This window comes from Catharus ustulatus, chromosome 3, assembly GCF_009819885.2.
Source record: "Catharus ustulatus isolate bCatUst1 chromosome 3, bCatUst1.pri.v2, whole genome shotgun sequence".
NCBI classification, from domain to species: domain Eukaryota; kingdom Metazoa; phylum Chordata; class Aves; order Passeriformes; family Turdidae; genus Catharus; species Catharus ustulatus.
Genome location: NC_046223.1, coordinates 54338796 through 54362784, shown reverse-complemented (window position 1 = coordinate 54362784; position 23989 = coordinate 54338796). Strand labels below are relative to the sequence as shown.

Genomic DNA, 23989 nt, shown 5'->3' with positions numbered 1-23989 from the left:
TAGCTTTGATTCCATAAAAGTTTCATACTTTTGAAAGGTCTTTAAAAAATTTGCAACATCTCAGCTTCCCTTGATAGTGTTTAGTGGCAACACTCACGCATCCCCTTCAGCCCTCTGTTCCCCACCTTGGTCCCAACAGCATTCCTGGACAAGAAAGAAAAAACTATTTCCAAAATGACAAGGTAAGGGCACATGAGAGGGAGCTCTTCTCCCTTGACATATTTTCAGTTTCCAAGTTCATCCTTCTTAAATCATCCTTCTGTTTACATATCAGCGTCTCTCTTCTCAAATCAATCATCATCTGAGAAAGAATGGGAACCTAAGGGATTTTCCTCCTTACAGAGAAAAGGTACGCCCAAAATCAAATTATTTGGAAGAAGTTGTCAGTAGTTACTATACTAAAAGAAAACAAAAACACAAAAGCAGTTGGTGAGATGAACCTGTACTTCCAGTGACATAAACAAAATTAAAATAATGCAACGCCTATTGTAACTAAGTGAAGCAGGACTTAGAGCAACATCTTGTTATTCAAAAACTGAGTCACTTCTTCCTTCCAAAAGAGCACAAGTTTGAAACCCAAGTGAATGCTCATTCATACACTATGAATTTGCTGTCTTTGCCTGGTTTGTAAATACAGTAATTTCACGATTACAAGCCGCACCATTTTGACTAAAATTTTGCTCCCACCCCGGAAATGTGGCTTACACTCAGGGGAGGCTAATATGTGAATAATCTTCTGGCATTTCCAACCCCAGAAGTGCAAACCGAGGTGCTGAGCCGACCACTGGCCAGTAAAACCCGGGTTTACGCAACTGTTATACATTGGTTAGTCTGTTGCGCAGCAGGTGGAGCCGGGATCCCTGCTGGCAGCGCGGGAGGGGGAGGGAGGCAGGGGAGCTCCCTCCTTCCCTCCTCTCCCAGAGCCCGGGGGAGGCAGGGGCTCCGTGCTGCCAGTCCTGCAGCTCGGGAGGGAGGCAGGGGGCTCCCTCCTGCCTGCCGCTGCGGGAGCGGGGGGGCTCCTTCCCCTCCTGCCGCCGCGGCTGCTAGCGGGCTCCTGTCCCCTCCTGCTGCCGCCGCCATGGGTGCCAGCGGGCTCCCGTCCCCTCCTGCCACGGGAGCCAGGGGGCTCCTTGCCCTCCTGCTGCCGCCGCCGCGGGTGCCGGCAGGCTCCGTGCTCCCCTGCCACCGCGGGGCAGCGCTGGGCCAGGGTGAGTGAGCCCAGAGGCAGTGGCCAGCCGCGAGCGGCAGCACCGAGCTGGGCCATCCCAAGCGGGCCGAGCCCTCACGGCCCGAGCCGAGCCAGTAAACCCCCGCCCCGATCCCGTGATTCTGTTACTATTTGGCAACTTTGTTGCACGCGGGTCCTCGCTGTGAACGACAGAGCGGCTTATAATTGGGTGGGCTAATTTATGGACAAAGAACGAAATGTTTGCCAACACCGGTGATGCAGCTTATATTCAGTGTGGCTTGTAATCGTGAAATTACTGTAATTTCTTAACAAAAGTACTGACTAATGAAGCAAACACAGATTCACTCTGCAGTTCAATCTTTAATAAACTGCCTGTAGCTCTACGCAAACCACAAATTCCATGTTTCATTTCTCCTCTTTAACACAGGGAAAATACTAACTCTCTTCTACCAGTTTTCACCTGTCCATTCATTCAGGTTGAGAGAAATTTAATGACTAAAGACCTTTCGTCTGTGTCAAAAGAGCTCAGCTTAGATAGAATTATAGATGTTCTTTAAAATGGTACTATCTACCAATATAATTATTAGTAGCTGAATGGAAATATGTATTTCTCTCTATGTATGGGGGCGTGTCTGCGTGTATACACATACATACACACAAACACTATACAAACACTACATACGCACACTATATACATACAGGCATGATAAATACATTACCAAAGATTCACTCTACATAGTAATCCTACCAAACTGATGTAGTGGAGAATAAAACTCTGGCAGGCTCAGTAGCACAGTGTTCAGACAAACAACTGGGAGACTGAAAAACTAACAAACTCTGATGACAGTAGAGGCATCCAGTGTGCAAAGCAAGTCATTCTTTTGGTTTCTGCATGCACAAAAATGCTGGAAAAAGAGAACTGCTCTGTAAAAACAGTGGTCACAAGAAACCAAACGAAGCTAAATTTCTGCATGCTGGTCTAAAATAAATTATGGATGCTGTTTTCAATATATGCTGGGTACTTTAAACTTCTTTCTCGAGCTTTTTCTCAGAGAAGTACAGCATACACAATTATTACCTCCACGTTCTATGGCTCTCTCCAGCTGACTACTATTAGCACCCCTTTATTTCAGCATTTGGTTCCTCTACTTTGCTTTTCTCTCTTCCTTAAGAACCTATAAGGCTATCACTTTTTCTCTTAGCTTCTGACACATGATTTTCTTTCTCCTTCAATTCTCTCTTTTCCATCTTTCATTCCTCTGTTTCAGTAGAAGAGACCAAAATGCCATCTACCTTAGTTTCTAATCTAAGAATATGTATATTAATCTCCGAAAATGATTTGCAGCTGTATGAATTTTAAACGACTTTCAGTCAACAAAAATTTGTTTGTAAATGGAAACGTCAGTAAATCTGTGTGTTAGTAAAAATACACCTTTAATGGATGGTTCCTTAATAGAAAATTATGTAATTTCCCATTCCTTTATTTTAAAAACGGCCTTAAAATATGAAATTCAACAGACCAATGTACATATTTCCTCTTTCCCATAAATAGCTCATTTAAAAAAAAATCTACATTACATATTACATTTGCAAAAGAAGCCACAAATGTGCATTGCAGTGACTCAGTAGGCTGGAACCCAGTATACTGGCTTTACAGAAAGCTGGTAAAGCTCAAAGTAACAGAATAAAAAGCTAAAAGCCCCAAGAAGCATATAAAATTTCTTCCTGTTGGAAATAAACTGAAGGATGTGATTTGACGGTTACAGCCATTTTTATAAAGAAGAATTTCCTTTCTAAGTATATTTGACTTTCTATAGCATGCCTCATGTCAGCCTACAATTTTTATTATATACCCGGAGCAATAAATTCGTGCATGAGTATGAGTAATGTTATTATCTGTAGTAGAGGCCACTTGTGTTGTGCAGCAGAATGGACAATACCAACTCTAACTCTTAGTTGCATTTGCATCCATGAACCTCAGAGGAATCTGCAGCAGGCAATTAATCTCTTCACCATAACTGAATGAACGGGATGCTGAGAGACATGAATGTGAAATCCCTCAGAGCTCTCAGCAAGCCCCAGCATGGTGAGGAGCAGAGGGCAGGCACAGGCAATCTGGTCTGGCACAGCAACCCAGCTCCTCCTGGGACACTTCACAGCCAGAATCAGAGGCACAGTATCATAAACCCTCTGACAGCAGTGTTTTTTCCATCTACCATCACAAAGCCCCACAAAACACAGGCACTAGCTTAGGAAGACTTAAGAAAAACACTTTTGATCAAAAACTACATAATTTCCCTCAGATTGTTTAGTAAAACAGATCTAGGAATAAAAAGAGAAATATAAAGATGGGGTTTAAGCAACACTTCAAATATGCATAATTTCTTGTTTTAAAGAGAAAGCAAGCTGTGAAGAGTTGAAGGGTATCAGTTAATAATGTAATGGAGATGAAAAAGCAAATCATGTACTGGCCACTGGTCTGCCTTTTTCCATTTTGACACACTCCACACCATTTCTCTATGGTCAGAGTTGTTTCCTGCTCAGATAACTCTGGTGTCAGAGGGAGGGAAAGGGTCACCTTAGTCAGACTCATGGTCTCTGACAGAAACAAGACTGAAAGGTTATGGCTTTTCCTGAGCAGGGCACCAGGATGGAACTTGGGTGCATTACATAAATGTCCAAAGGTAGAAGGGACAATTGCAGAACTGCATGACTAATGGCAATGGCTTACACATCTGTCAAAAACATACTCCATGCTACATCCTGAGTTTGAGTCTCTTGAATTTGAGGAGTTACTAAAACTGTGCACTGCTTTTACTTATTTATATCTATTTCAGAAATTTTAAAATATGAGGATTGAACATAACAAGTTATGTTAAAGCTTGCAGTCTTCCATGACCAAAGGTCCCAAGGTTGTCCCCAAATTCTTGATTTCTGCCTATCAGCATGTATAAAACATTACTGCTGTGGCACTATTTCAACATATTAATCATCTGAATATGAAATTACTTCTGCAGAAATGATGTCTGTTTCCAAATACAAAGACACGTAGAAGACAACATTTAACAAAGAAAAAAGCTACTTCTAAAAAGTGGTAATTTTTTACAAAAACAATGTCAAAATATTTCCTTGTATTAGTTTTCCTGAAGTAATAATGATCTCTGGATACAGAGAGAAGCAGTATTTTTTATTCCATCAACTTCAAGGGCTGGAAAAAGCATATAAGCTTTTGGGCTCAGATTCCCTTCACCAGGTCTGCTGATTCTTCTGGTATTGCGTCCATGTGAAATAACCCACTTTCCAACAATGATAAATAGGTAAATAAAAATCTGGTCATTGAGTTAGTACATATGCCTTCAATTGAAGGAAAAGCTGTCTGCCAAGCTTCAATCAAGTAGATCATAGGTCTGTGAAAAAAAAAGAATCTAAAAGGATGGAATTCAGTTGCTATAGTGGCACATTAAACAAATAAATGAGATACCATGGAATGCTGCAAAATATTTGTGGCCTGATTAAGTCATATTTGCCATATGTGTGAACACTAACAGAACAGCTTAGTAAAGTGGGTATAATATAGTGCAATCCCACTTTTACTGTATGCAGAGTCTAATTCTTATCTGGGTGCTAATGGTAACCAATGCATCCAAGGGTAAATAACACTGCATTTTACTGTAATCATAAGGCAAAGCATAGTCCATTAACTACACAAATGTAGACAATAAGTGCTTATTAAACTATTATACCTTCAAAGAGATATTTGCATCCTTCCTTGTGCTTGCAAGACCTGCTAAGGAGACAAAGCTTTTCATTGTGATAGCCTCCGGGATGACTTACATATGGAGTGTTTACAGTACATAACTTGTAGCTGGCGGTTCACTTATTAAACCTTCTTCAATATAACCCATTCTCCTCCAATACATTAATTTTTTTCCAGTGAAATGTTCCCTTTTCTTGATAAAAGACTTTGAATATTCTCATTATTAATCATAACAATCTATCCCATAATGTTTGACTCTACTATCTATGTTCTCCAGAAAAAAAACTCAGGAAAGAAATCAGGAATCTATTCTGTAAAAAGATAACAAAAGTGTCTGATTTAGCAGAGAGAAGAAAGCATATATCTTTTTATTGAAAATGCATACCACTCATTAATGTATTTTGCACTGATTTTAAAGTTGAACATTTATTTACATTTATAACCTGTAACTATGTATCTGATAAATGGTGCAGTAGCACCAGAAAATGTACCATCTTAGGCATTACACAACAGTTGTGCACAGCTCCAGCTGCAGTATAAGCTGCACAAAAAGTGAATGTTAAAACAAAACCACCATTCCTCATATTGTCAAAATTATGTCAGTGAACCAAATGCATTTCCATCTCACATCACTACTGGTATAACAAACAAATCTAGCAGTCCAAGGCCAAACTTTGCTTCTAGGAAACAAACATAGCTCTGTACTCCACACTTAGAAAAAGGGTAAGACTCCATTCACACGTCTTTTTAGGGCTTTTCTTTGGTTATTTGCATTGTGCCCATAGTAATCACATGAACAAACATTTGTATGAGCTACTTCAGCTGAAAATCTGGGTTTAAGCTTTCATTATCAGTATTATTACTATCAGCATAATTATTACTTCCAGAGTTACACCTAGCATTGGCTGTTAAAGCAGGGCAGTTTGAAATACAGACAGAACACCTCCTTACCTTTGGTATTCCAAATATGTGACCTTCCAGCTCACCAGCTACCCTCAGCAAACTGCCATCTGTTTTAATGTGCAATATATTTCACACTTCACAGCTGATACGGAAAAATAAGGGTCTTTTTTTAATACAGGGCTCTAGTTTTGAGAGTCAAACAGATGATCAAGACAATGTACAGCCTTGTCAGATAAAAATATAGACAGATGCATAGATGTCGACACTATTCTACAGATGTCACACAGGTAAGTTTTATATGATCACAGGCCTCATACTCTTGGTGGCTGCAGGTGGTTTTAATCTTAAACTTTTTCCAAGTTTCTGAAGCTCCTGGCATGTCACTCTGCAAATATTACTTTTCTTACTGACCTGTAAAACCTACATCCAACGGCAGCAGAAGCAATTGTCCTCACAGCAGCATATATAAGCCATTTCCTTGCTCTCGATTCCTCAAACCAATACATCTCAGGGAAGTCTACCCAGTGAAGAGATGGAAGAAAACAGACTCCTCATTTCATCTTTCTTACTGTTTATTTCCTTGCTTCTCTCATTCTCCTCCTCCTTTCTGAAGTCCTCTTCAGCATTCTGACTCTTTTCCAGTTTGTCCACATTATTCTGTGGCTCCTTTTTATTCACTTGCCTCATTTGTCATTTTTCTATTTTTTTTTTCCCTAGGTAGGAGTTGGAAAAGCATCAATTGACTTTTTAAATTCACCTCTTTCTTCCCACCTATCTTTTCCTCTCATTCAACCATCTTCCCCTATCCTCCCTTTTTGTGCTCTCACTGGCTCTCTTCCCTTCTTGCTTCTTTTGGTAGTAACTCCGCAACTTGATGCTGACTAGATGCTCTCATGCTCTCTGCTAGCAGACTGAGTTACGTGAGCCTGTCAAGAGAAGGTGGTTAAACTCCTGAAAGAGATTTCATCTGGGGATTTCAGCTCTCAGACTTCTAATTTTCAATGTTCACATCCAGAATAGGGTTTGCAGGTTTTGCTGTTACTAAATGCTCAAAGATATTTTAGAAAAGGTTCCTTGTTACTAAGGTTTAGGGACGTTTATACCAGGAGGAGCCTCTGTGCAGGTTTTCTCCAGATTAGTGGAAATAGCAAACGATCGGAAAAATTCAGCATCTGTGTTCAGTTAAAAAGCTGTCTTCACCTTACCCTGATGAGTGCTCTCTGGCAGATATGTAACACGGTTAAGGCCAGCTTCCCACTTGACAAAAACTGCTGTGCTGTTACTGTGTTAGGTAAAGGGGTTTTCCTAATGCCTCCAGAGGATGCCATTTAGACAATTTACTCAGATGTCTTCACCCTAGTAGCCTCTCTCAGTTTTCAGGTGCTATGCTATCACAGGTTTTGACACACCACCAAATCCCAAGCCCTTCACATAAGTAAGAGAAAATTTTTAAAAATCTTTTAAGCTGGTGCTGTTTTTCTCCCCAAAGTAGGGAGATAATTGATACCACTGTAGTGGTGTAGTTACACTCCAGTGGTGGAATTGGCAGATAATGAGGAGAGATAGCAGACGGAGCCACGTAACTGCAGCATGAACATGCAAGAAGTGTACAAATTCAACAACGTTATTTCCATGGGTTTTGCAAATATCCTGAGTCCCCAGGCAACCAGCTTCAATTGCTATTCTCTCCATCAGATAGATGTCTAAATAATAGCCATCTAGGAGTGGTTAGTCTCTTGGAAATTAAATTTAATTTTTTTCCCTGATTTTTATCAGAAAACCTTGCAACTTATGTAAAAAGTGGGAACGCCTTCCTGAAGCACTGAAAATTTTATTCACAGTTAACATATGAAAATATTGCAAATAAATTAAGAAGAGCACTTCAGTTGTAATATCCTTGAAACACTTAAATTTGATTTAGAAAAAAGTCCCAGAAAAACGTAAATATCTTCTAGGCAGAATCATGAAGCATTACAAAGGTGCAGTACACTTCACAAGCAGAGCCTATCCATGGCATGTGTTGTGTTAGGAAAGCACCCCCAAGGACTAAAATGCACTGTTTCAAATTATCAATTTCTGAAAAGGATTTTTAGGTCTACATGGAGAGAAACAACTTGATGAAAAAGAGTATCTCCTCGTTCATACAACAGAGTGACCACTGTGTAGCAACTGATCAGCGAATAATGGAGAGATGGGTTTGTCGAATAACTCATCAATTTTGGACATTCCAATCTTTATGTTCAGATTACATAATTTTGCATGCTTTTTTATTGTTATTGTTAAATCATCAAGGAGAAATTATTTACACCAGAAAAACAACTTTCATAAAATCACAGAATGATTTGGATTGGAAGGGACCTCAAAGATCATCTAGTTTCAACCACCCTGCCATAGGGAAGGACCCCTTCCATTAGGTCAGATTGCTCAGAGTCCCATCCAACCTGGTCTTGGACACTTCAAGGGACAAGACATTCATAGCTTCTCTGGACAACCTGTTCCAGTGCTTCACTACCCTCACAGGAAATATTTTCTTCCTAATGTCTCAACCTGCCCTTTTTCACTTTGAAGCCATTTTCCCTTGTCCTGTCACTACATACCCTTGTAAAAAGTCCCTCCAGTTGTCTTGAAGGACCACTTAGGTACTGGAAGGTTGGAAAAAAGTCACCCTGGAGCCATCCTTCTCCAGGCTGAACAATGTCAATTCTCTCATCCTTTCCTCATAGAAGAGGTGTTACATTCCTCTAATCACCTTTGTGGCCCTCCTCCGGACTCACTCCAACAGGATTATGTCCTTTCCATTAAACAGTAAGATGCACAAGCCATGGCCACCAGACCTAGGACAAGGCTGCTAGGACAAACAATTGGAGAGGTGGTTGGTGTGACTTTGTACCACTCTCCAATGGGCTCAACTTTTCAGCTGAGTAGTCAGTGATAAGAAAAAAGAGACAACTTGTGAAATAAATAGAGATACATCTCTTGGATAGGCTCTTTCCTCTCCATAACTTTTCTTTTTCTGCTATTTGTCCCAGTTTTTGTGCATTTCCTTAAATACTAGGACAGAGGGTAAGTCTTTCTAGAAATGCCTTTGTTTCCCATTTCTCAAAAGCAGCTTAAAAAAAAACAAGAGTACAAAACTGGAAGAGCTTATATAGACTGCAGTGGCACAGAATCCAGACAATAATTATTTTTCCAGCTCCACAGATGCAGAGCATATTTCTCTTCTCCCTTCCTGACCTCTCCTCTAGGGTCTTCATATGAAGACATTACTTTGTTTCCGACCTCCAGAGCATTTCAACTCCTCAGTAAGTAATTTCTATCTCTGTATTTTTCTTTCCTTCCCACAAACAAAAGATGATTCACATTTTTAAAACAAATTTGAGACAGTGTCTGCAAAAACCAAAGGACTCTCGCTGAAATGGTATGCTAATTTGGACAGATACTGCAGGCTGTCCTGCCATGAAACCTGGCTCAAAATCAGCAATGCTCAAGCTTAAATTAATTCAGTCTACATATCTGTTTATGTGGGCATTGGTTAGAATAGGGGCAACCTCTATTTTTACAGCCTGTGCTAGTATTGAAGAGAATTTCTGAAAACAAATATTATCTGTGCATCAACCTAGCCAGTCCCAGCACAAAAAAGAAAGAGCAGATAAAAATCCTACTACTAAGATACATAAAGGTTAGTCTTCAATTAAAAATTCCTCATACTAACAAAGATCAGATAGCCAGTCATTAGAAAATGGAAAAGAATATTTCCCATGGAAAATATGCCTTTGGAATTATAAGCTGATATGGTTCCTAACTGCAGGACAGTCTCCAGAAAACAAATGACATCTTTGATGAAAGAGTTCAGTAATCTGGCAACTGAAATTGAAGCCCACAAAGATGAATTCACCTGCATAACTAATAAATCCAGGAAGTGCACTTGACATTTCAGAAACAGACCAAGTGAGACACAGCCCTGCTCTGCAACAACTCTCTTTACACAGGTAGTTATTTCTGTGGACAGAAACCTAGCTTCAGCTACTCAACTATGCTCCTTCAGATAAACAGAGATTAAATCCTTGTGATGGTAAAATCAGCAGCAACCCTGCTTTGATTTCCCTGGTCATTTATCAAGTTATTGTGACACCAGTGGTTATGGATTAATGAATGAACTGATTGAGATGATGCAACACCTCAGTTCCATGGCACAGTACAACTCTCTTAGTGATACCTTTCACAGGTGTATGACTCTCCACATTATGGTACCATAAGGCACTATGAATACACAGATTTCCCCAAATACAGGAACTACATTTGCAACTACTACAGCGGGGTGGGGGAGGAGTGTGTATATATATAAATATAATATATAATAGAAAGATGCTTTTGAAACCATATTCAATTTTATGGTGAATAGTTTCTGCACAGTAATAAGCCTCTCCGCTTTTTCTATGCAAGTTTATAAAAAAATTTAAAATTTAATTGGTAATGGGACTGCATATTTCCAAGGCTAATTTCCCTCATGTTTCCTATTTCTATAAAGGAATTTTTTCTGTAATTCTGGAGTTTTTTGTGCATTGAAAAAGTGTTGCTATGAAGGGCCGGTATCTCTGAGTATTAATAAGACATTACCGTGTGTTCAAGAAAATAGGGGTTTAGAAATAGACAGTGTTGTAACTGCAAATAAGATATAGGAAAAGAGGAAAATAAAAAGGAGAACGAGAACTAATTACTACAAGCCTAAAAAGCAGCAGGCACTGTAGCCCAAACCACTTCTTCCTGGGCTAATGCACTGAACTGGATGAGCTCTTCAAACAAATTCTTCACAGGGCCTTCAAGATAGTCTCCTTAAAATGTTTCTGAAGTATGAATATTCTCAAATATTTTAATACATGTCCATATTGCTAATGGAAATAGGATTGCTGTTATTACAGGCAGATTTCATGACTTTTCACTCCTTCTCTATGTATGGATTTTGCAGAGTGATGTTGACGCTTGAGCCAGTTGTTACAGCTGACCATAACACAGCAGAAGGCTTTTTTATTGTGCAAAATGTATAGCATATAGTTTCACTTTTGTTTGTTTGTTTGTTTGTTTGTGCTAAATACATATTTTGGGGAAGCTGTTGTGAAAAATTTCTGGATTGAGTGTTCACAGACCTTAGTCCATGAAGTAACGTTTGATCTCAGATCCTTAGGTGCTGTATCAGATACTCACACAAAAGTGGGATTAATCAGCAATGTGACAGAAGCTAAATAACCCACCTCTCACTGACAGATGATACACATGAGTCTCTTGTGTGAGTTTTGTTGAGCAAGGCTGGGCTCCAGCATGGCCACCCTTGCTTTCAGAATACTTACTATTCCATGTGCACAACTACTGTCAAAATGTGCAGGAATACATGGGAGTAAATGTCTATTTCAGTATAAAGCAATAGCCAGGGATCCTGATTTTTCTAAAATGTATTCCCAGAGGTCGTACACTTTCACCAAGTGGGCCTCTATCATATTCTCTAGAATTTTCCAGGTCAAAATTTTAACTACTACTAAGTGAGGTGCAAGTATTCTCAAGGTAATTTAATAACCCTTTCATACTAGGATGGGCAATGCATCAGAATTAATTAGCATGAAAGCTGGTGAGGATAAAATGATGGATAAAACATCAGAAAGAATGTGCTAAATGTGGTGAAAAGCCCCACAGCCATGTTTCCCCTGTGATCTAGCCGCAGAAAACTTGGATAAATGGAGACTGACACAGAAACCAATTCCTTTACAAAAGTCTTTCAAAAATGCTTTCTACAATATTTCAAGTTGAAAAAAAACTGTCTAAAATACTTGGACACAATACATTTCAGCAAGCCCTATGATGTCCAAAAATCTCAAACAAAAGCCCTCTTCACATATTTCACTAAGTATACATTTCTACAAAGCAACATGAGCTTGAGTTGCCTTTTAAGCACAGAGAATGCTTCCTGAATACCTACGGCCATTTGCTGCCAGCTGCTTCACAATGTACATTCATGAAAAACGTTATGGGTTAGACACTTCCAGTATATGGAATGTCACCTGAAGGAAATGTCATCAGAGCTGGCCCTAATCTGTTGAGGGGAAAAAAATCAAGATGTGCATAGTTTGGCAGGATTCACATGTGTTCAGTTTGTAACCTCAAAACTCAGGGGAGGACAGCCTGAACAAACATAGCAGGAGTCATCAGACTTTCCTCAGCTCAAGACACACATAATATCATGCTGTTCCCTTCAAAACATCATAAAACAGTACAGTAGAAGCTGTACATCTAGCAGAAGCTGACGCTCCTCTTGTCAGTAACAACTCTCATACTGCTCCTTTGAAACAAAATCTGGGGAACAAATAAATAGCAGTGTCATCTACCTCACTCCACAAAGGACCAATTTATCAAGCACAGTAATCGTGGACAAATCTTGATCAAAATCTTGATCTGCTGAGGTGATGAAGTACACACACCCAGAAGGATGAGCTCTGCTGTTGCCTACTGATGAACAGCAGTTGCCAAATGGTTTGCCATGTCTTGATGAGGAAAATAAAGAAATAACAAAACATTTTGCACAGATGCAACTAGAGAAGAAAACATGACACTTTTCAGCTCCAAATGTTGCATAAACAGTGGAAAGTACCTGATGGCAAACTGTGGCCTTTGCTTTCCCTTGGCATTTAAACACATAGTTAAGAGAAAGGATGTCTGACTTGACATAGCAGAGAGGGATTAAAAAGGGGAAATTTCTTCTCAAGAAACTATCTTTATGATTACCAATGCATCAATTTCAAAGCTTTGCATTGATACATATAATTCCACATTATTAAATATACTCAGGTAAGTTTCTGCTACGTACGATTGGTGTGCTTGAGTTATTTTTCTAAAAATACACAAGTCCAAAAAACAGAGATTTTTTGAAAAAACATTTTAACCAAAAGATTTTCATAATGGTAGAGTGATAAAGAAGCATTCAATTAAGTGTTTTTGACATTTTAGAGCAAGATTTGTCAAGCTCAGAACTTCTGTTTTATGGAACAGTCTCTTCCTCATGACCATAGTGACATTTCTCTGGGAAAGCTACCTTATAAAGAAAGAGCTGATCCCCACCACAAGACTGGGATGTAGGACACTTAGGTTCAAATCTCCAGTTTGAACCAAATAAGGATTCAAATATGACTCCAGGAGTCAAGGAAGGAAAGATGTTACTCTTTCTTGCAAATTATGTTCCTTAATCACCTCTGAGGGGATTAGCATCAAGAGTATGCAGAATCATGCACAGAGAAATCAGCAAGGAAGTGTTTGCATTACTTGACTCACCATTCCGTGATTCAGCCATGCTGGTATAAAATTATCAAGTAGCTTTGGGTAAACCAGCTCCCTGTCATAGATATAGATGCTCCAAAACATCGTCACAACAAACTAAGGAGAGAAAAAAAAAAAAAAAAGACAAGACATTTTAAAATATATGCTTCTGAAAAATTAGTTGCATTCTTTAGACAGCAAAATGGGTCACTTAGCAAAGGATTTAGGGATAGACACGGAAATTATTGTTCTTTGACCAAATACTGTTATAATCAACAATTTGAATCTGGATTACTCTTTGCATTCACTGAAGTTTTAACTTTTCCTCTTTTTTTTTTCCCCTTAACTTTTAGCCAGGAAAAAAAAATCTCATTTTTTGACTTACACGCCTGTGGCCAAATTAAAAGTGAATATTAGACTTTAGCAGCAGATGTGACACATAAATAATGTTTCTCCACTAACAGGATAGAAAACAAATGGAAAATCAGCTAAAATATCACTTGGAATTCAAACAATATATCAATATGAAATACTTACTCCTGAACAGAAGCCTGCAAATTCATATTTGCACTTTTCTGTGTAAGCCATCAAAACAGCTTTAAAAAAAAAAAAAACACCAAACCATTGATGACTCTCCACACAAATAATGGACTGGGATCCCCAGAAAAGAGGTCTAGTATCCTGCTCATTTGTCAATATGAAATTTGGCTTGGTTCTTCTCAGAGACTATTTACTAGGGGCCCAGAAAAAGACCATTATTTCTTGTAAACTGAGGGCAGGACAAATGGATCAGATAAAGTTTACAGTATGCTAAATTTTTACCAAAGTCGTCACATATTCTTTCAAGTTATAGTGATGTCTGAAAGGCAAAAACAATACAAACCCACAAAAACGTACAGAAATAATAGTTTTAGCTGACCTTAGCTGTGGCAAGTAAGTAATTTTCTAATTAAAACACCACTGCTTTCTTACCTTGAATTTGAGCCATAGTTTTCTTGTAATAAAAAAGGCTAAAATCCAATACCTGGGCCAAGAGCTTTTCAATGACCATTTACAGGGGCTCTCTCAGCAGTAATGCTAAATCCAAGTTTAAAGTTTGGGAGCCAAAAGATAGAACTTTCACTGAGATAGACGGGAAGTATTCAGTTACATCCAAACTGATGTGGCTCATGATCTCACAGCTCATTTAGGGTGAGCATAGCACATCCTGCAAATTACTAGCAAGTATAATAGTGCAGGCATAAGTTATTTCATTAGCTTCTGACTTCAGAAAGTTAAAATTGAGGTTTGCAGTTAATCAATGGCACCTTGTTCTAACCACAGACACAGACTTTGGTCAGTCAGTTATGTGAATGACCTGAACCAGTACACTGTTCCCTCAGTGTGCATACAGTACATAGTTTCTTGGTTTCCAGCACAGTTGTCCATCTGTTACGACAGTTATCAGTGTCTGCTCAGAATAAGCTTGGACTATTTGACAAGTGCACAGAGGCCAGGAAAAAAAAACAAGTTATGATGGACAGCCCAAAAATATTGCAAGTGTGAAGTACCCTACAAGAAATCTCTCTTCTGGGCCAGTCTTGGCATTGGCACAGTGCAGCTCTTTACGCACCTGCTGACACGTAAGTGCCAAGATATGAATAGCTGAACAGCAGGAAAAATGGAAGCAAAGTATCCTCTTCTCTACAGGCTTCCTAGAAGCCATGTATTGTCACAGTGGGTCTCTGAGAACCTGCTACAATCAACTGTGCATAAAAACATCTTCTCAGGCATATGAAGACCAAGATCGATAATGGTTTTTTCCCAAGGAAGTCTCAAAGCAAGAAAAGTCAACCAGGATTAGGTTGAACTGTATTACACTGACTATAACAGAGTAAGCACGTTATGACCTGTGATTTTTGTGTGGAGCAGAATAAAACAATAGACTTTGTCAAGGAGGTGAAGACAAGAAAAGAGGGGACGTGCCATCTGTCCCTTAACCAAAGTCAGCCAATGGATGGAACAGGATCAGCCTAGCTGGTTGCAACCATCTGGAGCTACAGACGGCAAATGCTGCTTAGCAAAGCAGTATCACAAGGCAGACATAAGGTAAAGGAAGTGCGCAAAACCAAACATGTTACAGAACTAACCTGTCCCAGAGAATGACCTGATATGAGACTTAACACAACACCCTGGGTGCCTGAATGGTTCACCTTACTCTTCTTTACAATTAGTTCATTTGGATAAATTGAACTACAAAAAATAACTATGTTGATAAAAGGAATTATAATGAGGGCTTGTGACATAGTTACTTTGGCTGCTTCTGGATTTGTTTACTTTAATTAATGAGCAACTGTAGATCTGGTACATTTAAATCCACTCTACCATGCTTACATTTTGCTATTGACAGACTCTTATTTGGGTTGGGCTTTGCTAAGATCTCAAATGATCATGTAGTGCCAGACCATGACATAACTGAGCTGCTTCTTTACACTGCCTCTTGTAAAGTCCCGGACCTGCTCAACGAGTTTCTTATGCTTTTGTTATAGCCAAGGCAGCATACAGGAGAAATGAGACAACATTCTCAAGATGTTAAACAACAAACTTTTATTTGCAAACTTTAGAAAATAAGGGTGCTTGGCAAATTTTAAAACAACATTCAGTCAAAATCAAGCATTTCACAAGGCACTGGCAAATTCCAGACCATCCAACCCTAAGTTACCTAGAAAGGAAGAAATGGGGAGACGAAGAGAGAAATATTAAAAAATCACTGCTTGAATTCTAGTGTGATCTCAGCTACTGTGAAATCCTAACAGTGGGCTGCGACCACATGTGCCTATGCAACTGCTTTTATCTGCTCTGGTCTCTCAGGGCATTCCCCCTTTGCTGGGGCTTTCGCTGTGCCAGTGGCTAATAGACATTCTGGGGCTGGACTAGAGACTTCAGGGGATGGAGCAGTGCACTATCCCACCTATGCAGGACATGCCCTGTCCCCATCCCTTTGGTTGTTTTAAGTCAGTAATAACTTTCTCCAGTTTCTCACACAACTCTGAGGCTCAGAACAATGACTGGGACCAGAACAATGGGAAACAGGATCTTCTTCCATGGTGGCAGTAGTGGGATTCTAACCTAACAGAGGGAGAAAAAAAAGAGAGGAAAAAGAGGAATGTGTACAAGAAATCATACAGTGGACAACTGCTACTTCAATAGTCAAAAATATAGGTCCAGTCAGTACATGTATTCTACCCTATGCAAGCCATCATCCCTCACCATGTGAGCTCCAGAGATGGCAAGAAAGATGCAAATCAGGATCTGGGGGGAAGAGTTCATGAAACCAGTCTTTCAGCTGCAGTGACTGGAAGAGTTTAGGAGACTGGTTGGCAACTTTTGCTTGTGCTTCTTTAAACAGCATTTTCTATTGGTGAGGTTCAGCATTTCACATATTCCTTGCCCATTTAGTAACAACTTATCAAGGATTAGACAATTTTATAAAATAATTTTTGATACTTGCTGGACTTTTAAGTTGAGCTCCAAAATGGCCTAATGAGTCCAATTTAAGATTCTCTATTGCAATGCGACTGCACACCTCCCCAAAAAATACAAACCTTAAGTATAAGGCAATTTTTCAACAGTTAGGTTGCCTTACATTTTGGAGCTGATAACCTTATAAGTTCAGGTATCATTTTACGCCGAACAAGCATTTCTGTATTACCACCCTTATCCCTTCCACCAACCTGGTTTCAGGGGGGTCTCCAGGGCCCATATTACAATTATCTTATTACAATGCTAGCCATACAAATGCAAGGATAAGGGGGAATATCAGGGTGCACCACAGGAAAGTTACATCAAGTGAAAGTTCTACTGCATAATAGTCTTGCTGCCTCAGGTGGATTAAAGGCATAACAAAAACTTGAGCCATTCCTATCTATTCGGCATATTTTTCTAGACAGGGTCCTGGGTTCAAACCAAATACCTTCCTAACTTACTAAACCCTTCACTGGTTTCCAAATCTGAAATCCTTTCTTCTGACATCTTGACCACTTAGGACTTCTTTGCTTTACACCTGGAGATAACTTTCCAGCTGCTGCCTCAGTCTCTGTCAATCCCCTTCTCCGTAGGATCACGCTTCATACATCGCTTTCCGCTACTACATGTGGTTCCTTTGGTATCAAACTACACTTCTTTCTCAATTCAAAGTAATTTTAACATTGCTCTGAGGAGGTAGAAAGGGGTATACAAATCTGATTTCATAATCATATGAAATCCTCTCTGAGCTTCCATGCTAAATTCAGGAAGGAATCTTTTCCACCTGCTGTAGCAACCAGAGAGGAGACACAAACAGCCCAAAACAATGTTTGTAACATACATACACATACTGCAAAATTACTGAGACAAAACTCATACAAATATAAATATCACAAAGCGTATTAAGATAAAAACATATACAGTCACTGCAGCAAAGAACTGTGTAAATTTTCAGTCCTGTTGCCACTTCATCTTCTCACAGCCATCTTTGCATGGAATACCTGCACAAGGACAGAGAAAACTCGGTCCTACTCGGACCAGTTTTAAAAAGAAGGAATTACCCATCTGGTGTTAATTTTGTGTTCTCTGCCATGGGCATCTGTGTTTACCCATGCATGCATGTTCAGGGAGGTATTTCAGACCAGCAGGATTTCCCTGATAGTTGGCATGTCCACCAGTACTGGTTGACCAGGAAAATGTACGGGGTTCCAGGGATCATCAGTCCTTTTGTTTCTGAAAGGCATGGTAGATGTTGTGGGGCAAAATGCTCTAAGTCATGGACATCCACTTTCTCTCCATGGGTCAATGACTTTGGTCACAGTGCCCCACAGTTAACCAGTCACTGTGGATCCTGAGGTCTCAAAAACTATTTTAGGAGACTATCTGTCCTTTCTACTATCTCATTGGCTTGTGGATGTGGTGTAGTGGGTGTGGAATGCCCACAGTACTCCATTAGTTTTCACCCATTCCTGGACTATTCTTGCTGTGAAGTGACTGCCATTATCTGATTGCATTGATTTTGGTTTAGGAGAGAAACTGAATCAAATTTTAATCCTTTCACACTACTTTCCTCTGTAGACCATGCCACTGCTTTAGCTTGCACCTAACTTGACACTATTTGAATGCCCATCAGCACACACTGTTTTCCTCCTGCTTTGTTAAAAGGACCAGCGCAGTTGACCTGCCAAATTTCTCACAACCCGTTTCCCATCCTTAGGTGCAGGGGTGTGTTTCTCCAGTCTGATGCAGCACTGGCTGCAGACAGAAGTGACTGTTTCACAAGCCCTTCAGGTGACAGGCCATCCTCTACTTATCACCTCTCTTAACAGCTCTTTCATCCCAGAGTAGCCTGCTTCACCTGCAGCCATTTCAATAAATTTCACTTCTTGTTCTGCTTCATTTTCTTCAGCTAAGACAGCCAACTGAGTCCACTTGGTCATTTAAGATGTGGGCTGGATGACCCCCCTTCTGACAGGCTGCTTCCCATCCAACTGATGTCATTTTGGATCTTGCACTTTTCAGAATTTCTCTCCACTTCTCTTGCTGCCATACCTGCAGTCTTTATACCTGTGTCTGCCAGTGGCTAATAGCCTGTCTGGGTCTGGATTAGTGGCTTCAGGGGGGTGGCAGGCAACAGTGCATCATCCCACCTATGCAGGATTTGCCCTGCCCCTCTTGCCCCCTTCCTTTAGTTGTTCTAAGCCTGCGCTTCATTTTCTCCAGTCTCTCACACCTACAGTAAGCCTGAACCAGAACTGCAGCTCTTGTGCCCATGTTGCCCTCCTTGTGGCATAATTCATTACTCTTGTGGAGACGGACATTGTACTATAGCCACATGCCAGACTGAACAGGCTGCTCATATGAAGCAGAAAAATTTCAGGGAGCACAATATTTTATTTTCCTTTGCTCCCAAGGCAAAATGGCACAAATATTACCCTTCCATTTCCTCTGTAGACATACTCAAGGCTTTAATTTCAAGGAAGAAAACGAGCACCAGAAATTGTTTTTTAAATTTCTTTGCACAGGAGCCTCCTAAGATTGACAGCTTTGCAAAGGCAGTACTGAGTTAAACATAAAATTAGGCAACTTATAGAACAGAAAAGTTCATGATTCCATCTGACTGTAATGATTATCTGTCCAGGGTCCAGTCATTACAGACCAAAGAAAACCTCAAATTTGCAAGAAGACCTTGGAACCTGAAAATATGGAATAGCTCACTTATTACAGGCATCTGAAAGACTGCTGAACAAATAGCAGCAGAAAAAAATAAGGCTGAAAACAAAATGCTGTCTTCCCACTTAAGGAGGTATTTCTTGAGTGCTTGTCCTCTGTCTCAAGCTTCAGAGGACATAAGAATAGCATGTGGCCCTGTCAAGGGAAAAGTTTTAAAGCACAAGATGGGAAATGGATGGTTATTCAAAAGAAAAATCAAGTGGCTTTGTCAAAACACTATAAATGGAATCAAAGAGATACTAAGAAAGTAAAGCCAACAAAGAGAATTGTGTAATTTGCACTTTTACATGAGTCCAACCAAGAAATGTCATGCAAATGAAGAATGAACCCAGTGAAACTTCATTTTCCTACACTATGCATTTTTGATTTTGGCTGGGCTGCACAGTTCAGTAATTTCCTGGATGGCTAATGAAAAGAAAAAAAATCCCAACCCTTGCGACCCTGACATAATTTGTTATAAGTACAGTTAAAGGTAAGTTTTCTGCCTGTCTCCCAAGACACCTGTGGTTAACTGTGAGTATAAATATGTTGTTTGTGACCTCCTTGGACAGTTAGAGGTATTACATCTAGAAGAAAAGTGGTGTTAAAGCAGATCACAATAGGTATGACTTGGCACGGTACTGTCTTTAGGTGGAATCAAGAACTTAGTACAATACACCAAATTGATTTGAAAAGCACCAGTGACAGGAATCCAAATGAGTCGGAAATAAAAACCAGGGAAAAGCCCTCTGGAGAATAGACTTCAGGGGGCAATTGTACCACTATTCACTAATTATCCCATCACCAATCATCTTGTCACAACAGATGAGGGTAAAATCTAGAAGACAGATTTTTGCATGGTTGAGTCAGCTATGAAAATAAAATTATGCTGTAGTCTGGTCAAGTAACGAGGTAACTAGGAAACTGCAGGAAATGCCTACACATCTTTTCTGGGCATAAGATCACAGATCAGCATAACTGATGATCTACAGAAAGGTGATCAGCTTTCCTTTTGACTCTGTTAGTACAGAGAAACATGAAATAAGAAAGCATGCCTGACTTTCTCTCCTTTGTGTCAGGTTTTTAAACCCATAAGAGTATAACAAAAAAATGACATCATTCTGGTCAGTTTAGAGTCGGGTTCAAACACAGCTGTTGATGCTACATGATATAAAATGTCTATGGCAGAGTTAGTGATTTTCTAGGCAGCAATCTCTCTTTTAATATGTAACAAGATAATTTCTTCCTATTTTTATTAAACACAACCTTAAACAACTAGAAAGGCCTGGTCTAGCTCTTCTTCCTTTTGTTCAGTACAAATGACAAAAAACATATTGACAAAACCATATAGAGTTTACACAAAATGCTAATAAATCATAGAAACTTGGCAACTTAATGATCTATGTCAAACAAACAGAAAAAAAGTAGGGATAAGCCAAACCACTGGTGTAATGTCTCACATCAGTCTAGATGCGTAAATTACGCTCAATAATCTCCTTTACACAGATAAAGGGATGGCAAGTCCAAGTAATCATAGATGAAAATTAGTCATGAACTTCTAAAATGACTATGCAAGCAATTTTCTTCAGTGGATGCTTCCTAATCTCTTAGGTATTTGAATAGTTTTGCAGGCTTATAAAGAACTAAAAAAGGGCTAGGAAGTGTTGCCCACAGACATTTTGTGGAGTAAGGCTTTACTGAATACAAAATTAATCTGTTGATTTCCGATTAATTGAAATACTTTGTTTTGCTTCTCTTTGTTCTTAAGAGTCATGTTAAAAAGAGAAACAATAGGTAAATAGTAGCCATTATGTCTTTAGAAGATGTTCATGTTTATTTCTTAACTCTCCTGTGAAATATAGGTTGGCAACTCCATTTTACCAAAGCCCCTGAAGATACACGATGCATACCGCAAACTGGAGAGATGTGATTTGTGCACAGATTTTCAAGTTTTGATTTGTTTGCAAGATTTGATTTGTTGTGAAGCCACAAAAGGAGATTATTTACCCTTGGGCTGTTCTTCCCCTCCTCTGGAAGGTGTGAAGAAGCTGGTGGTCAGACTTCCCAGATGGTTTGTATGTAATAGTTTTTTAGGAGCTCTTAAAAATGAAGAACTTTGTTACATTTTTTTTTCTCACATCATTGTTTAACTTGGGAGTGGAAACCCCTTTTCTCATCTGTTTTTCCGAACAAGTCATCTCAAGGGCTCCACTAAGCAGGAAATACAGAAAAAAATGTGGTAAATTGTTCCCGAAAAGCTGCAGTTATTAGGCTTTAAAATGTTCCCCTAGTATTTGCATTATTGCCTAAACATGCCCTACGTAAAACACTGAGCAATAAAAATAATTTAGATGCTAAGGTAACTGACAAGTACTTAAACATGACCACTACTGTTACATTAGAAACCTGACAAATGTTTTATTCACATCTGCCTGATTTTTATGTGTGAAGGTTCCCTTGTGTCATTACTGGAAACCACTGAGAAGCTCCATGGAGAGCTAGGTGGGTGAGTCTCAAGGAAAGAAAGTTTGCATTTCAAATTCTTTCCTTTTTTCCCCCCCTCCCTTTTTTTTTCTGGAGTGAGGAAGTTGTTAAAAGCATATGAGAAACAAGGGAACTTTTAACTTTTTTCTGCAGACACTCCAGTGTTTAATAGCTTCCTTCTAACGAGAACCTCCATCATAGCAAAATTGCACTATTTTCTTCCACATAAACAGTTCTTCAGACAACAACATCTGCATTAGATGCTTGCTACTTTGGGCCCTGCACTCTTCCTATCCAATCCCACCAAAGCAGAGCCTGCAGCGCCTAGCAGTCTCTCAGGCACTGGCCAGGCTTCGGCAAGAGGTAGCTGCAATGTGGTGAGATCTCTGCTGCTGGTTCAGGAAGGAGTTGAAACCAGTGTAAAGTTATGAGGTGCTGCTGTTTGTCTCTCAGTGGCCAGGAGAAGAAACAACCATGAAAACAACGAAAGGATTTCTTTCTAAGATGTAAAGTGGTAAACAACTGTTCCCCCTCACCACAGAAAGGTCACACTTGTAAATGGAGCATATCTGTACAATGAGCATGGCCATTCCTTCCTAGGTTTGTTTAAGACACAAGTTGTTGTTGTATGAAACCCTTGGGTAAGCAGCTATCTCCAGGTATTGTGACATATCTCTTGGGAACTGCTAATTTGTGAATACTGCAACAACACATGTAGTGCAGGCAGGGGCTAACTGGGAGTCTTCGTGTATTGGTGGCAAGAGCAACATCGCCTGAAAAGAAATCCTCAGAATTGCCAAAACAAAGTGAAGCTGAAATTCTCCAAGATCTTGAGAAGTTTCAAGGCCAGAAACATTGCAGGAGTGGAAGAGCACACAGACAACAGTATGGAGCTAAAACAGTGGCAGGAAAGAATCTCTGAATTCTGAGAGGCATGAGAGAGCCAAGGAGGGTGTGCTTTGATGTGTGTGAAGGAGTATACTTCTAGAGTGAAAAAGGCACTTGAAATATTTAAACACAGACAAATAGTGTGAAGTTGTTCTCCTTTTCCACTTCTGCTATCAACACAGTAGGAAAAGCATCTGTTGCTAACCACAATCACAATTACTTCTAACTCCCCATATCCCTTAAAAATACAAATGCAACATAAATCTCTGCACCCATAAAACACGTATTTGCAAACCTGTCTATGCACAGATTTTCTACTAGCTGCATTAGCTGACCCAGTCTTCTCTACCATTACTGGAAAACTGCAGTCTGCTACCCCAACATGAATTGTGGCAGCTCCCAAAAGGTACACTAGCAAGTATAATAAGGGAAGGCTACCAGCTGGGTTTTTATTAAAGAAGTACCTGCAGTATTTCACATATGCTTTGCCTTTTGTAACTTTGCAAAAGCATTCTGTATTTCTTCATGTATTGTGAAATTCCACATAAATGGTGAAAAGAAATTCTAATGAAGCATCACTGAATATATGAAATTATAAGTGATAGATTGATATGTTAGCTGCTGTTAACTGACAGAAAGGGATCAGCTGTTGTGAAAGTACAACTTTAAAGATCTCATACAGCTTTCTAATAGTCCATTAAAAAATCTGCTTCTAGTGAATTTATTTTGAACTACTGTACAAAGAAAAAAGAAAAAGAGAACTAAATTTTTATCCTGAATTACAATAAAAGCAATAACTTTAATGAAATGTTCACACATTTTTGCATTGTAACCTAAGCTCGGAACTAGACTGACATAGATGACACTTCCATGTAAAAACTCGTAACATTTTGTATTTTTAGCAACTTTATTAGCTATGTAAAGACACTGAGCACCAGTGCAATGTCCCAGTGAAGCAAGACCTGATCCAAACAATATTCTTCTTTTGAAAAAAGACATGTCAACCCCACATTTTCGCATACCTTCTGTGTGCTTTTTAACATTACTAATAAAAACCCTTTTTTTCTACCTCAATTATTCTGCCAGTTCTGAATCCCCAGTGGAATTAACAAGGAGCAACCTAGACTTTTGCTTCTCTTCTTGCCCATGTCAAAAAGTCTTACACCCCAAATTCCTTCAGGTCATTACGGTGTAAAACATGCCACAGTCAGTACTTTCACTACTCCAGATGATGACACGTGATGCAGAAAAAC

At 39.5% G+C, this 23989-nt stretch overlaps 1 protein-coding gene across 2 annotated transcripts in view; it reads right to left on the bottom strand.

The window, feature by feature from the left end:
* Positions 1–23989, bottom strand: part of AIG1 (androgen induced 1) — a 126182-nt gene that overhangs the window by 64598 nt on the left and 37595 nt on the right. For both annotated transcript variants that reach the window (XM_033054950.2, XM_033054951.2), the window contains exon 3: positions 13164–13265. In XM_033054950.2, coding sequence (XP_032910841.1) covers positions 13164–13265 — 102 coding nt within the window. The remainder of the gene's footprint in view (positions 1–13163; positions 13266–23989) is intronic.